Here is a 15906-nt window from a genome sequence, read left to right on the forward strand (position 1 = left end):
GGGGGGGGGAGGGGTGGCGGGGGGGGGGGTGGGGTATTCAACTAATCAGACTTAACTAATCAATAGTGAGAATTGTTAACAACAATTCTTGTAATCGATTGTCATTGAATAAATAGATTAGTTGTAGAGTGCAATATTTTAAATACAGTTGCCACACATATAGTATAGTGGCTGGAGAGTGTGTAAGCAGCTTGACTGGACTGCAATACAAGAAGGAAATGAGACAGTTGTTATACTGAAATAAAAATGAAAGTGCAATATTTCAGATACAAAAGTCACACATATAGTACAGTGGCTGGTGTGTACGTAAGGCCTAGTAGCATTTTCAGCTAGTGCTTATTTTGCTGCAGGTTTCATTCATTGCGTTTTAGAATATTTCAACACACCTGAAATTTCTGCAGTAGTCGATAGATAAGAAACAACTTCAGGAGGATCATGCAAATATGATACACTCTTAGAGACATCAAGTAAAAAATCATGGATATCTCTCAAGTAATTTTGTCCTGATATATTAATTTTAGGCTCATTTGCCCTAAATGAGAATCCAGCTACTGCCAGGCTTCTCTCCTGCACTCATCACTATTTGCATTTGGGGAAGAGAATTGCAGTAGGTATCTTTCATGATGTCCTGATCTTCCCCCCACTCTATTGTTCCCAGGTGGTGCCATGCAGACCACCCCCATCACTTTCTGCTTGACTGACGTGAGACACACAGAATGTTCCTGTTTCCTTTTAATGACATTTGGGCTGGAAGAGAAGGGGATGGCCGCTACTTGATGCCACTTTGATATCTTACACTTGAAAAGAATATCAGGGCCCAGTAAAGAAATCACTCTACACTTGTATGAATATGGAAAGGTCACTAAAGTTGTGTTGAGAGATCCTGAGATTTTCTTTTCTTTTTTTAGTTCTGGATAAAGTAGGCAGTGATTAAACCCCTTATTGGGTCCTTATTGCAGTTTGTGTCCCCTCTAGGGAAATTCACCTTTCTATATGTCCTGGATACCAATATCACTGAAAAAGAAAGTCCTGGGAAATTCCAAAATTTTAAGTTGCCACTAGAACACAAATAGAGAGCAAACCTTCAAATAGGGACACTTGTTCTGGTGACAACTGTCTAAGAGGGGATTTCCCTCACTTTGCAGAGTTCGTGTTGGAGCTACAGGACAGGAAGTGATAGAAAATCCTGCCTATGGAGAATAGATGACAAAAACATGACAGGGTTTTTACAATTCCCACTTGTAACTAAAATAAACAAAGCTATATTTTACATTTTCCAAACTTTGGGACATATACAGTATGACCTGTTGGTAATCCAATCTGGAGATGGTGGTGTCTTCTTAGAGGAGGATTTATGGTCATCTTGTAGTGATAGTCAATATGACTATTTGTATTAGTGCTGCACAGCTGGTCAATGTGTTGTGACTGCTGTACAAATCTACAGTTAGCCTCACTTAAGGATTGATTCAAAAATCAGTATTATGGCCTAAGCACAGCCATACCATAACTTTAAAAAAAAAAAATTCCACTCTGTCTATGAAGTCTTGTTCTGAAGCCCTTTTCATCTAAATGAAAGGTTGGAAAAGTACCAGGAGGAGGAATCCAGTGACAAGAAGCTGAAAGGTTTCAGCTCTTATCCAGGAGTGTTCTCTGCAGCATTATGCACAGAACACACTGCGGGTGTCAAAGACTCCACATTTAAAAAATAAAATGTAAAATGCAGGTACATTGTGGAGCAATTAGAGGACTGTCATGTGGTGTGTGCAGAGAGCAGATACCTCAGAGGAGCAGAGGGCCCTGTTTCTGGTTCCTTTACAATATCACTTGGTAATAGGTGTTGTATGCATATATGAATCATGTCTGTTTCAGGTAGTTTATACACATTCTTTACGCATTATAGCTTTTAAATTAGAAACTCATTTCTTGCTGTGTTTGGGTCATTGATAAGATCCCAACCAAAAATTAATTGCAGATTAATTTCCGTACAATTGTTCAACATAATTGGATGACTTACAATCCAGGCGAAACATGACAATATTCACGGTGACTGATGGTCCCATTGGCCATTTACTGGATACATCTATTATATGCATGAATTCAGTAATGATTCACACTGTGTATATCCGTATTACAGAAAAATAACAATGCTCTGCAGTACAGCTAGAATTCATCATTACAGAACATTTGTGAAGTAATTATGTGTAGTGAACGTCTACAGCCTTCTGGAAATAGAATACAGATCTCCGGCTACATATGGGAGATGTGCTGGTTAGGATGTGATCAGCATATTAATAAAACTTTATCACAAACCCATAACGTTTTTTACTGACTCCCATCTTTTTCTTTGCTGCTTTCACTTTGAACACCCAATCATGTGTGAAGGGAAATAAACAGAATGTTTGCTAGTGTGGGATATGTTGATTTAAGCAAACATAGCTTTGTCTTATTTACTAAACGTAGTGAACATTCACTCTGCTAAGTGAACAGCATTTGTTGCTTTAGGAAATTAACCCCACTGTCTTTGTTGCTACACATTTACACACTGTTTTACATTACTTTTACAGATACTGGTCCCAAGCACCTTTTAAAAATCAGAACAACTTTAACCCTGTTTCTTATCTGCCCTCATTTGTTCCTCTTGTATGCACATATTCCTGGATCACACAATCAAGTCACATCAATTAATGGCCTGTTTTGCTGTTGAAATTGTGGGTAATTATACAACCCAAATTCCAAAAAAGTTGGGGCGCTGTGTAAAATCTACATAAAAACAGAATGCAATGATTTGCAAATCCCAAACTCAAATTTTATTCATGATAGAAAATAGCAACATGTCTCAAAGTTGGGACAGGGCGACAAAAAGATGGCAAAGTAAGTGGTACGAACAAGGAAGAGCTGGAAGAACTAATTAGATTAATTGGCAGCAGGTCAGTAACATGTTACAGTTACAAGAAGAGGGAATGCTATACCTTGTTAAACATTGCCCTGTCTAAACTTTTTTGAGACATGTTGCTGCCATCAATTTCTAAATTACCTTGTTTTTTTCTTAAAATGGTAAATGTTCTCAGTTTAAAAATTTGACATGTTCTCTATTTTCTATTGTGAATAAAATCTGCGTTTATGAGATTTGCAAATCATTGCATTCTGCTTTATGTAGATTTTACAAAGCGTCCCAACTATTTTGGAATTGGGGTTGTACAACCAGTCACAAAATAGAAGTGATCAATCAATATGCATTTACATGCAAGTGTAGATGATCATATAATTTTCTTTATTATTTATTATCTGGTTTCTTGTCCTGGTGATGTCAAGGACAAGAGGGGAGAGAGTGAGTTTCTCCAAAAAAAGACACAGGTAATAATGAAAACATTTTTCAATGCAGTTAGGAAGAGCTTCTATGTTTATGTTTTTATTGTTGTCTGCATCTTTGTTGGTAGATTTCCCCTAACTTCCTGTGCTAATAGGTGTTTACCATCACAGTAATAAAGGAAAATCTCCCCATATGGAATGGTGTAAAAACCTGGGAGCAGTTCTAAACTTTACCCAATTTTTACAGAGCAGTGGACTCCCACTTAAATCCTACATTTATAGCTTCACCCAAAATGAAGGTACTGATTGTTAACAGGCATGTTCTATGCTCTAGGTTGAGTTCTAGTCTCAAAGTTTTATGAAATTGGTCACACACAGTCATATTGTGTAGTGCATGAAAGGCCTATCTGACTGAATTTAAATAGATTTTTTGGGTAAAACAAGCTGATTGTGAGGAACCAGCCAATTAGTGCATGTTATTTTCTAGTGCAGTAAGATGCAATAATTAGTACGGTTGCACAGATACCAAGTACAGTACTCGGTACAAGTACGAGTACATGTACCGATACTTTTGAGCTCCAAGACTAGACCAGAGAAAAATTCAAAAATTCCGAGGCAGCTGTCATTTGTAAGGAGCACACGGAGCTCCTGGGATTTATACATCTCTGTTTTAATGTACGATTTTGTTTTTATAAATATAAATAAAGGGATGCACAGATACCAGTTTTGCGAGTACGAGTACTGGTACTTGCCGAGTACTTACAAGTACGAGTACTGATACATTTTTGTTTATTGTCATGTGACAGTTTTTCTAAAACAATACAGACTAATGATTTCAGGACAGTGGTGGAGTGCCAGAGCTAGGTCCCAGCTGCAACCAATGCAACCCTGGTAGTTCTCATGAAAATGCCAAGTATCTGCACTGGTACTCGAAAAGTATCTGTGCATCCCTAATAATTAGTAAGCCATGTAACATCAGTTTTCTCACCTGTCAGTCTGTGAACAGAACTGGAAAACATCCACTTTAAGATGGCCATGTATTTGGTAATTTTGAGGCAATTTTTTTAGTCTTTCCATCAGGTTTTAGTTTAAAAAAAAGGTCACTTAGAATTGAATGTTCCACCCATTGTTTCAGATGTTTCCCAGTTTTGCAAAAACAAATGATCAGAATTGCAGGGAAGTGATTTAAGCCAGCACATTTATACTCAGCAGGCATTTTTGATCAATTTTAGTGAAATGTTGATCATTTAGTAGCTCTAAACCAAGGAAAGAGCCAAAAGGATAGGTGGCAGATTGTCATATACTGTGCAGATTCCATGCAGACATGTTATCAATCAAAAGTCGATTTAAAGCTTCCAACATTTCCACCATTTTTCCAAGTGTATGGCCAACATTAAGGAGCACCCTGCTAGGAAACATAACAGTGCATTCAGGCAATTACATTTTGGAGTATGGTAAACCTTTTTGGAGATGGTAAAAATTGACCCCACTGTAGGATAATTTTTAAGCTAAAATTTTGTAACAATTTTCCATATATAATATTTTCATATTGGACAATACATATATACAGTATGTATATATCTTCTTGCAGCTGCCTTTCCTTCCTGCTTCTCCACCAGTGGTACCCCGTATCAGGATGAAGCAGTCCTTCCCACAGATACAGTTACTAGTAGTGATACATGGTGTTCAGCTCCTCCCACCCAATCCATCATGTACCATTTGTAGACCAGCTGTAGAGCTGCATACCATAGAGTACAGCAGGAGACACCAGCATCTGACACACCTAAAAGTGTGCGTCAGATGCTGAATACCCTTTTGCAATCTTCCTTCTTCATCAAAGTGGAGATTGGTAATGTGGGCAGCAGGACAGGTAAGTATTGTCTACTTTGCAGCAAACTCTACTTTTTGTTTTTGGTATTTTAAATAATGATAGAGTAATTACAGATCTGTTTTCAGACTGTAAGAGCAGTCTCAAATTAATGTGCTGTAATTCCCATTATAATGAATAGTCCATATGGCTGGCAGTCTACAAATGTTTGCCTTTATCCTTGAAAGAGATGTGGTATACTTATCCATGTTACTATTTTCTTTATAGGCTCTTGAGAACCCAGTCATTGGAATGGTATTACAACAATGTCAAAAGTCGCTTTAAACGTTTTGGCAGTGCCAAAGTGCTGAAGAATTTGTACAGAAAGCATAGGCTTGAAAGCGGAGCAAGTGCTGAAATTTTAGGTGAGGACATTTTCTAGGCGGTATGCACAAAATTTAAATAAAACTGTCTTCTTATATTTCTGGCATACATGGAGTGAAGATATTGTTATCTTTCTGTTAGAATTAAAAGATCTTTTGCAAAGCAGCTTTTTCTGTTATACCTGATTGGAATCCCTTCTGTGCCATCTTTGCAACCCTTTAAGTAAATCTGCCACACAACTAGGCAATTCAAACAAGCAAGTTATGTCAAAACTAGCTTCCTGATTGGCCGGGAAGCCAGCTCCATGCTCCCTGGTGGCGAGAGCATGGAGCCAGCTTTCTGGCCAATCAGGAAGTTGGGCAGCGTGTAATGACTCGCCACTCAGCTTCCTGATACAGTAAGTTCAGGTATCGTGATATGCACCCGGAGCATTTGAGCGAGTACATGTACTCGCCCAAATACTCTGTATCAGCAATGATACTGACACTAGTATCAGTATCTGTGCATCCCTAGTTGACTTAACTTAGTGAAAAAAGTGCTTCACTTCCTATTGCTTTCCCTTGCATATGCACTCAAAGTAAATTAAGGTAAGTAAACTTTCATTTTGTAAAGTGAACATGTTCTACTTGTTTAGTAAAATTATACCAGTGAATAGTTTTAGCTTTACCACCACAAGTTCAAAGCAGTCAGGGAATGGCTGATATGTGCTGCCTAAGCACATAGGTGTTCTTGATAATTGGTAGTAAACATACACTAGCAGGATGCTCAGTAAAGTTAAAATTCTTTGTCAAAAATGTTACACTGTAGGTTTACTAAACCACCAATTTGGATATTGATGTCACGACTCAGTCTGGATCATTTTACAACTGAGAACTTTTTAACTTGTGGTTATAACAGAATTACTGTGAAGTTCTGTGCCATAAAATCGCTTGTCTTGCTCCATTAACAGAAGGAAGCTTTATTGATGAAAGTTTAGAAAATGAAGGCAGTGTGTGTGGGAGTGACTCCACATTCTACAGACAAACACAAGGTAAGGTCCAACATTGTGTTATCTTGCTCTGGGTTAAGTTTGTAATATAGTATGACAATTTATGCTTCCTGACATGTTTTTCCGAGTCCTGAACATGCAACAAACAGATTGGTTCTATGTATATTGATATTTGGCAACCAAGCTTTGCAGCAAAAATATTGAATGGGCCAATAAAACCTGAAATGTATTTAAACCTAAAAACTAAAAATGAAATATTTTAAAGTTTCCCAGTACCTGATGTGGTGGATCCATTAGTTAAATTTTTTCAGCCTTGTTTCCCTTTAGTTTCACCCAGTGATTCTGCCAGGAACACTCTTCCAGTCCTAGGATGACAATGCTCAATCAGCCCTCTGTATCAGGACAACAGAAGCAAGATAGGACCACAGCACCCTGCACTTCTCCTGTTGTCCATAACATAGAGGAGCATGGGTCTGTAGTCCTTTAGCGCTTGATAAGAGCAATGTCACTGATAATAGTCAGAACAGGCAGAGAGCACATGATGTTATCAGCTACAAGATTTATTGTATTTAAAAAAAAACTTCTTAAACAGATATAACAAAATGCTTTCAACTGTATAAAATATATACACTGAGTGGCCAGATTATTATGACCACCTGACGTTTGTAGGCAAATTAGCTATAAACATGTCCCATGGAGTCTGTGCGAGTGTACGCTGCTCCATAGACTTGCCTTGTGTTTCTCCTCGTCTCCCAGCCGAACATCTGAACAGCGCATGCGCTTTTGCGGCCGCCCGATTAATTTTCAGTTGTTCAGACGGGAGCGCGCAGCGGAGACACAGGTAAGTATTAACCCTTTCAAAAATGTTTGTTCTTTATCATTTTGCATATAATGCAAGCAGTAGATATATGCAAAAACATGCAAGGGTTTAAAGGAGAACTATGGGGTCAGTGTTTTTCCCCATAGTTCTCCTTGGGGTAACGGGAGGACACAAACTAGCGTCCTCCCGTTACCCTAAGCTCAGTATACCGCGAGCTACAGCTCGCGGTATACTGAGACGCCGCACCTGGAGCGGATCCCGACTTAGATGACGGGATCCGCCCAGCTGCATGAGTGACAGCTGGCTCTGCCTATCTAGAGGCAGAGCCAGCTGTACCCGCCCCCTTCCCCGTCTGTTCCGCCAGTCAGCGCTGGCAGATTGGAGCGGGGAGAGGGGAATCCAGCCCCTCCCCCTGTCACGGCAGAGAGCCGTGACAGGATCGAGAGGTGAGGGAACCCGGTATGTTTTCCCTCACCTCCCGATCTACTGAGCCGACCTGTGACAGTCTCATTGTCACAGGTCGGCTTAGAACTATGACGTGAGTGGAAATCACTCATGTCATAGTTCTCCTTTAATAACCCTTTAAAGCCTATTGATACACTTTTGCATATTATGAGAACAAATTATTCTAGGGAATGTTGTTTATAAACATACATATAACATCAAAAGACAGAACAAAAGTTCCAAAAATATGAACAGAGAAGTTTTGTCTGCAATGTATCAGATTTCAAAAATGTAAGAAAGCTCCTGGCTGAATTTCATAAAAAATAAGATCACTTAGATTTCATACAAATTTGCTTCAGAATTGCCTTTCAGTAGCGCTGTAAGACTTGACACTTTCAGATACACTATATGGCCAAATGTTTGTGTAATTGTGCATGTTCAGTCACAAGAGAATTGGTGAGGTACAGCTACTAGGATGAGAACATTTCACTTGCACCCGGTGTGTAAATTCATTCCAAAGGTTTTCATTAGGGATGAGGTCAGGGTGTTTCAAACCATGTCTTTATTAACCTGTCTTTGTGCACAGGGGGGCAATCATCCTGGAACAAACAAGCAAAAAACTCTTGCCACATGGTTGGAACACAAAATTGTTTGAAATGTCTGTAGCATTACATGTACCTTTCACTAGGACACGCCTTTGTAATTTGGAGGAATGTCCACATACTATTGAACTAAGAGTATCTGACTTTTAATATTTGCATTAACTACTATGCCCATCTTTGCTATATTCTTAAATGTGAGTTTTTGTTTCTAGGGCACAGCATGATGGACACCCTTTCAGTGGCCTTACGTGTGGCAGAAGAGGCAGTAGAAGAAGCAATTGCCAAAGCTGAATCATACAGCGATAGCTTGGTAAGGCATTTATCCCTTTAATGGCTAAAGAAGCAAAGGGTAGCATGATCCGTACAGTTTAAAGTAATATTTTTAAGGATTATATTAGTCCTAAATATCATTCCTAAATCTGTTGTCAGTTTCATAATTTGTTTACCTCCACTTATAAAACTTCTGTACATTTGAACCAACTCTGATTATTCTGATTCCGATTGTTGTGTTAGTGATTTAGCCCTTGCTGAGACCTCTATGCCTGGCGGGTATAAGCAGATATAATCACTGCAGACAATCCTTATCAGATAGCTAAACTCGCCAAATACCTTTTCATCCATGAAGTTCTTTATTGCATACAGCAGACAACATAATACAGCAGATGAGTGAACAGAAGGTATTTGAAGCAAGAGTATTACATTTGGCCCTACTATAGGCAGCCATGACAGGGGGAGGGAATTCAGAAAACCTGGTACAATAACCAAAATGCCCATAAGACCATAAGATTGCAGTATAATAACCAGCTATACTGATGCCAATGACCAATGGCTTAAGGAAAATTACTATATTAATTCTCACTTCACATTAATATGAATATTAACTATGGCTACGCATTGTATCATATTTTTACAACTGTGTAACAGCACACTGATGCTGTTGCTTTACTTTTTAAAAATATGTTCCTCAATGACTACTCAATTATGTTTTTATAAAAGTGTTTGTAACTAATAGTAACCGTGGCTTGTTATATGAATACATATTTTAAAGCTAAACACTGAGTAAACGGCCAACTACACTTAGAAAGTTCCAAGACCAGTTTCTTAACTGCTTAGCGACAATCAGTACACACACACCGTACAGTCAAACACAATGGACCACCATATCCAAACCACATAAAAGACAGGCAGCTTGCCCTAGTGAAGTATGTAATAGTTTACTACGAACTAGTTAATAAAAGGTACTCACAAAAGTGCAGTAATAAATTGCTTGTAAAAGCCACAAAAACAGGTCACAATATGGTCAGATAAATGGGGGAAATCACAGGTAATAAACACCCAACCACAGTCAGTGGAGCAAGGGTGGCTTAATGTGTTTTTGGGAGTCATACACCCCTTCATCAAAGCCTACATTCATTCTATCCTTGAACAGACGTCAGTGTAACCTTAGCATTGATGCCAGTATTCTGAGACTCAAGGTCAGATTGATGTGCAGCAGAGTTGGAAACTGTGTACCTATTGATGCAGGCTCTTGATTAGAAAGCACTGAGGGGAGCGGATTTAAAGCTTCCAGAGATACACTAAATGTAGACTTTGATGAAGGGGGCTTGGCCCCGAAAACCTTTTAAGCAACCCTAGCTTGCTCAGCCCTGGGATTCATAAATTCTTGCCCAGGCAGCACAGCAAGGCTGGTGACCTTACTTAGCTCTACTATAGAGCTGTAAAGCTTGGTCACTTCTCTTCCCCAGCCTGCGATTGGGCAAAAAGTATGAGACCTATCAACATCTTTCGCCACTCTCCTTCTGCCAGCATGTTCTTTATCAGAATGTGTGCATTCAGCAGAGACTGTCTGACTCTGAGTACTGACCACTTCTCTTCTAGTGTGCTGTACATTGGATTTCATTTGGCTGATATCAAGATTGAGTTATTTACAATAGTTGCATTTCAAAATTATTTCAAATGAATACATGCTGCATTAAATATTGTTTTTATGATACCTAGTTACCCTAAGACCACAAGTCATAATTATGTGCAGTAACCAGTATAAAAGAAATGTAATGGGAGATTTTTTTTTACCAAAGTAAAGATCAAAATAGTTGCCTTTATATAAAGAACAAAGTGTTGTGAACATCATGAAGCTATGCTGCGCCAAGGAAAGCGTTAGCTGCTCATTAAGCATTTCTAAAAAGATAAAAGACTTATGAGTACTTGCCAAATCTGCGGGACAGGACTTTAAATGAATGCCTACCCGCTGGGTTTGTAAAGCATCACTTAACCTTTAGCACCTCAAAAACCTGTGAATAGTATTGTTTCCATATCTTCAATTCAGGTCTGCCAGTTCTGGTCAGTTAATGAAGCTCTGAAAGGCATTTACTGTAATGTTATCTGTGTAAAGTATAGTTAGCATTAGGTTTTTCAGGCACTGTTTCTGAGAAATGTATGCTTATTAACTAGAAAGCTAGCTAGAAAGGACACATGACTGAGAATGTCAATCAATGATAGTGTTCAGGATCATTCATATCATATGATGTGGGAAATTTCATTTGTTACCTTCCAAAGGCATCATAAAATAGGAATCTTACTTTGCCTCAGGGCTTCTATGCCACCAATACCACCTGGACCTGCAAGCTCCTGAATGCTTTAGCAGGAATGGGTGTAATAATGACACATCTATTTTGATGTATGCTCTTCCTTAGTATGAACAGAGTCTAGTAATAGGTTTGCTGGTACAGGGGTGAGGGGGGCAGGATTTAGTTTTAGTATAGAGGCACAAAATTACTGTTTCATGTCTTTTTTGTAACGATTGATGATTCCATGGCACTCCGATCAGAAGAATAATTGCTTTAAATCCTCAGTAGAAGCCCCACAGATCTGAAGGGAGTCCTCAGTGTTCAGACTACATTTTATAGCTTACAGCTCATCATGACGATATAGGCACATAGGTATGACATAGCGCTATAGGTATGAACAATTTATTTATAAAAAGATAAACACTATTTAGAAAAATAAATGATTACATGATTGCTTTCGATCATCTCAAAACAATGTGGAGTAAATGCAGTTGTACTACAGGTCCAAGAAGACTGACATCTCTAATATGTGCATACTGCACATTCACCACTACAGCAGCATATATCAGAAGCGGATTCAACATGTTATACTTTTCATCCTCCACACACAAACACACACACACCTCAGGAGCCACATTTGTAATTTTAGTGTGCAAATAATTGTGGCACCATATAAAGCCAGGGAAAGAAAGGCCAGAACTCCATGGATGTGCTTTGGATAGTTAACAAGTGTTGTAATACATGGAATAACAGGCAGCCCCCCTCCCCCCCCCCTCCCACTTTATCAAGGTGAAATTATTGACATCACCAAATTTGACTCCAAAGCTCCTAAAACTAGCAGTCAGCAGTGCCTTACATAATCTCACACTGCAGACATACAGCTTTGAGGCTACAGAACCTACAGGAAGTTCTAAGGAGGAAGTTAAGACATAGCTAAATCTTTCAGGATACGGTATAGGTACAATTAACATTTGTAGATAATCCCTATAAGATAGCAAGTTTTCATTTTTTCTCTTTAGTTCCACTTAAAAGTGTATACAAAGCACAAACTGTTTTTATTTGAATAGAAGGTGGAAGGGTTAGAACATATGTCCGGTTTTTATAATTTTCTTTGTCCCTGAGATTTAGTGTTACTAGGTCTTAGTAAATATTGTCTTCAGCACAGAAAGTGATGGGCAGCCTAATCTTTATCACACAAACTGGAAGTAAGAAAACCTGTGCTAGTGACAGCTGTATAAGAGGGGAGATCCCCCCATTTTGGTAAGATGTCTTACTTTCTTCTGTGTTTCGGAAACAGAGAGCGAAGAGAAATCTTCCCAACAATACACATAGCAAAAAAAAACATAACTGACGGAGTCTGAACCATTCCATACCCTATCCAAAACTATATGGGCTTCATATACACCTAATGTTTTGCTATTCTGTAAGCATAGGCTTGCCCATAGATACAAAAGTACTCACTAATATTAATCTAGATCCTCCTCCTTCACAGTCGGATCTCCCCTATATTCAAATAACAGCACTTTGCGGGAGATGAAAAGCAAAGTATGGGCTGACAGCAAGCAAAATAGGGCAAGATCATCCCACCATATTGCTTGCCCATGTTCCATTACACAAAAACCAGAACCTAAAGAAAAATATAAACAACAAAATAAGAAGAACAGGCGGGCATGGAGGGAAGGGGGGGGGGGACGACCTTCTTCCCTGCTAAACAACGCCATAACTGTATCAATGTCTAAATAGTCACAGAGCATAATAGGCTAACTGCGTGCATTCTAAAACACCCGACATCCACACCAGGGTTAGACGAGGGAAAACCCATATATACCCACGGGGGGTTACAATGCATACACAATACAATACATAATTCCAATGAATAAAGCAAGTTATTAGTCTTCCAAATATTTATTTTTTCAACCCTTTTCTGTATATATGTACAATGTTAACAAAATAAGTATTATGTATGTCCCAGATGGGGAGGATTTTAATGTTTTAAAATAAACTATTGTTATTTTATCTAAATGTCTGTATTCTGGGGTACCTAAAAAGTCCGTAATTTATAAAGTGAGAACATTTCTGTGACAATCTGAATGGGATGCTGGTACCATATAAGAGATATTCACTAATTATAATATTAATCTAGACAGTTTGGCACCCAAAGTAAGGCAAGTAGAAGGACTAGATGTATCATTAGGCACAGTAGGCATGTTCCTACGGTATAGGTGGTAAAGGCAAAGGGCAGCTTTCTATTTAGTTATTCTTTGTTTCACATTTTTTCCATTATCTGTAGGAATAGCCATCTAGTAAAAGGTCATTTACAGTTTTCACAATATTCTAAGCCAGGAAAACAAGAAAATGTGTAAAAGAGCTGATCCTAGAACAGGTATCTTAGGACACTAAAAGTTGCTTGCTTGCAGAGCTAGTGATGGAAATCCAGCCCTCGCCCGGAGATAACAGTCCTGTGTTGAAAACTAACATTCCTTTTTTTCTGCAATGAATGATTCATCCTAATGCTCAGCATGGTTTACTACACACAGTCTTGCATTCATACCAACAACCCGTTTGCATCATACAAAAAAAAAAATGGCCTTTACATCGAGTCTGAAATTAACCTCAGTAGGTGTTATGTAACAGGCCGGTATCATTTTATGAGCATTAGGCCTTATATATGTGATGATGAAACATTTGGGCAATTTAAGTTCTTGTTGAAAATACATAATGTCAGCGTTTCTAATGTGTTTCTGACTTAGAGCAAAATCATTATCACAGCTTCTGGATACATCCGCTTGATCACTTGGTAATAAAATTGCCATTTAGAGTAACAGATTTTCCCAGTAAATTCACAACAAATTGCTGGATACTTACAGGCTAGATTTTTATCATGACGCTTTTGTGCACAAACACTGGACTGACATACCGATGTTTTTCAGCCATACATGTGCCAAGCTTCGGCTGATACACTTGCATGGTTATTCACAAAAGGGTGAAGAGTTTGGAGAAGGCAGGAGAAGTGAACAATCTAGGCCAAAGCAGCTGATTTGTAAAAATTCTTGAATTCAACTCACTTTCCAGTTCAGCTATGTTGTCCCAGATTGTTCACCTCTCCTGCCTTCTCTAAACTCTTCACCCTTTTTTGAATAACCCTGTTGGTTTCCTGTGATGACAATACTGTTACTGAGACATCAGCACAAAAAGAAAGTACTATTTAGCGTTAATTTTCCCTAAAGATTCCCTTAGATATAGACCATGTGACCAATGCCAAGGATTAATCACATGCTGAAGACCAGGCCACAGATCTTCCTTTTTAGCAGTGACTTCCTCTAGAAGGAAGGACAGTGTCAGCATGAGATCAGAGATGATTTTGGGATCTACAGCCGAGTGATACACAAACAAGCTACATTTTTGTTAATAGTTAAGGTACTTGAATGCATTTTTAAGATTTAACTTCTGAGTTTATTGTGACTTTAATGTTACAGTACAAATTTGCTTTAACATTCTGCATTTTCTTGTTATCCCCCATTGCAAATATAGTAAATTAGTGATTGTTGTGACTGTGACCTCACCAATAGGTCAGCATTGTTGCACATGTGTCAGCCCATAGGGATGATGTTCGCTTTTGCCACTAACATAGGTGTAGCATGAATCCCTGTTATTTTTGCATCAAACTTTGCAGGCCAAAAATATAGAACAACCTATTAATCAAAAGACTTTGCTCACAAGTGGCAAGAGCCAGTAATTTGAAGGATTAGATAACCTAGTCCACTTTTTATTAAAAAAAGATGGGCTCACAGCAGCCATATTGTCCGTGTGTGTTAAATCTGTTAGAGAGATCTGACTGTTCTGGGTAGGGAGATACTTTAGTTTTGGAATTTTTTATTTTGCAATTGATACATGTCCCGTCCCCATGGCAGGACTTGTCTTCCCATGTCGTTTGTTTGGCAATAGCTTGCTTTTTAGCCCTACAAATGGCCAGAATTGAATAACAAAATATGTTTCCCAATAACTTTAATAGGGTTAATCACAAAGTTTCCAAACTTCAAGCAAGATGTTTGTGAACTGTCAACTGTTTGTGTACTTAACCCAGACAAGTTCACTTATACCAAGTGAGCCTATTGACAGTAGATGGTAAGGTTATGTTGCTCACTGCACAGGCATCATGGTAACAGAGATTTTTCCTCAGCAATGATATACTGGCAGGTGAGAAGCCAGTGCACACAGATTTTGGAATTGTCTTTGGGAAGAGATGACTGTTGCAGGCATAGAGAGTAACTGTTCAAGACCCGAAGGGTTCAGAAGCGGCATTTTAAAAATGTAGTTGGTGGTGTGGAATAAGTCTATAATACATTCCCTATTCCCAGTTTGTTTACCTGACTGCTATGCTGTCTATCATTCTTTACCTCCAGGCAATGGAATTTGTTTTTTTAATACATTGTGCTCAAAAACGTATTTTCTGCTTGGCAGAAGAGTGTGAAGCTGGCAAAAGTCATTTGCCATTTGCAGTCTGTAAACTGTACACTAAGGATCACTAAACCGAGTTGAGGCTTTAGAAAAATATAATAGGCTTATTTCAGCCTGGCAATATGCTTTCTGCACATGTTCATCGTTTATACAAGAAGAGCCAGTTTTAAATACTTGATTTGCCAGATGACCTGTAGTATTACCACTAAATTCAGAATTATATATAAGTCCCCAAGAATCACATTGGTGGAAATGCAACCAAAAAGTTAATTGTTTGCATGTAAGCAATGTGGTAGTATTCACAGTATTACCAAAAGGCTGCCTTATCATTCCACATTGATAAACCCTCCATGAAAACTACAGTTTGACGGAAAGTTGATATGCAGTGTTTACTTAGAGCATATTTATTAAGAATGAATGGTCAATTTGCCAATCATTTCATATTCATTCAGGTTTAAATGCTTGTCAGATAATTCACCATTGTTGAAGCTCATTGGCCAACAACATATTCCCCTTTCCAGATTGAG

The 15906-nt window shown here is 38.5% G+C and overlaps 1 protein-coding gene across 2 annotated transcripts in view; it reads left to right on the forward strand.

The window, feature by feature from the left end:
- The window catches only part of MYRIP (myosin VIIA and Rab interacting protein), a 309369-nt gene that overhangs the window by 224627 nt on the left and 68836 nt on the right, over positions 1-15906 (forward strand). For both annotated transcript variants that reach the window (XM_018555942.1, XM_018555941.1), the window contains 3 exons: positions 5405-5541; positions 6450-6530; positions 8567-8664. In XM_018555942.1, coding sequence (XP_018411444.1) covers positions 5405-5541; positions 6450-6530; positions 8567-8664 — 316 coding nt within the window. The remainder of the gene's footprint in view (positions 1-5404; positions 5542-6449; positions 6531-8566; positions 8665-15906) is intronic.

This window comes from Nanorana parkeri, unplaced genomic scaffold, assembly GCF_000935625.1.
Source record: "Nanorana parkeri isolate BGI_ZX_2015 unplaced genomic scaffold, ASM93562v1 scaffold219, whole genome shotgun sequence".
NCBI classification, from domain to species: domain Eukaryota; kingdom Metazoa; phylum Chordata; class Amphibia; order Anura; family Dicroglossidae; genus Nanorana; species Nanorana parkeri.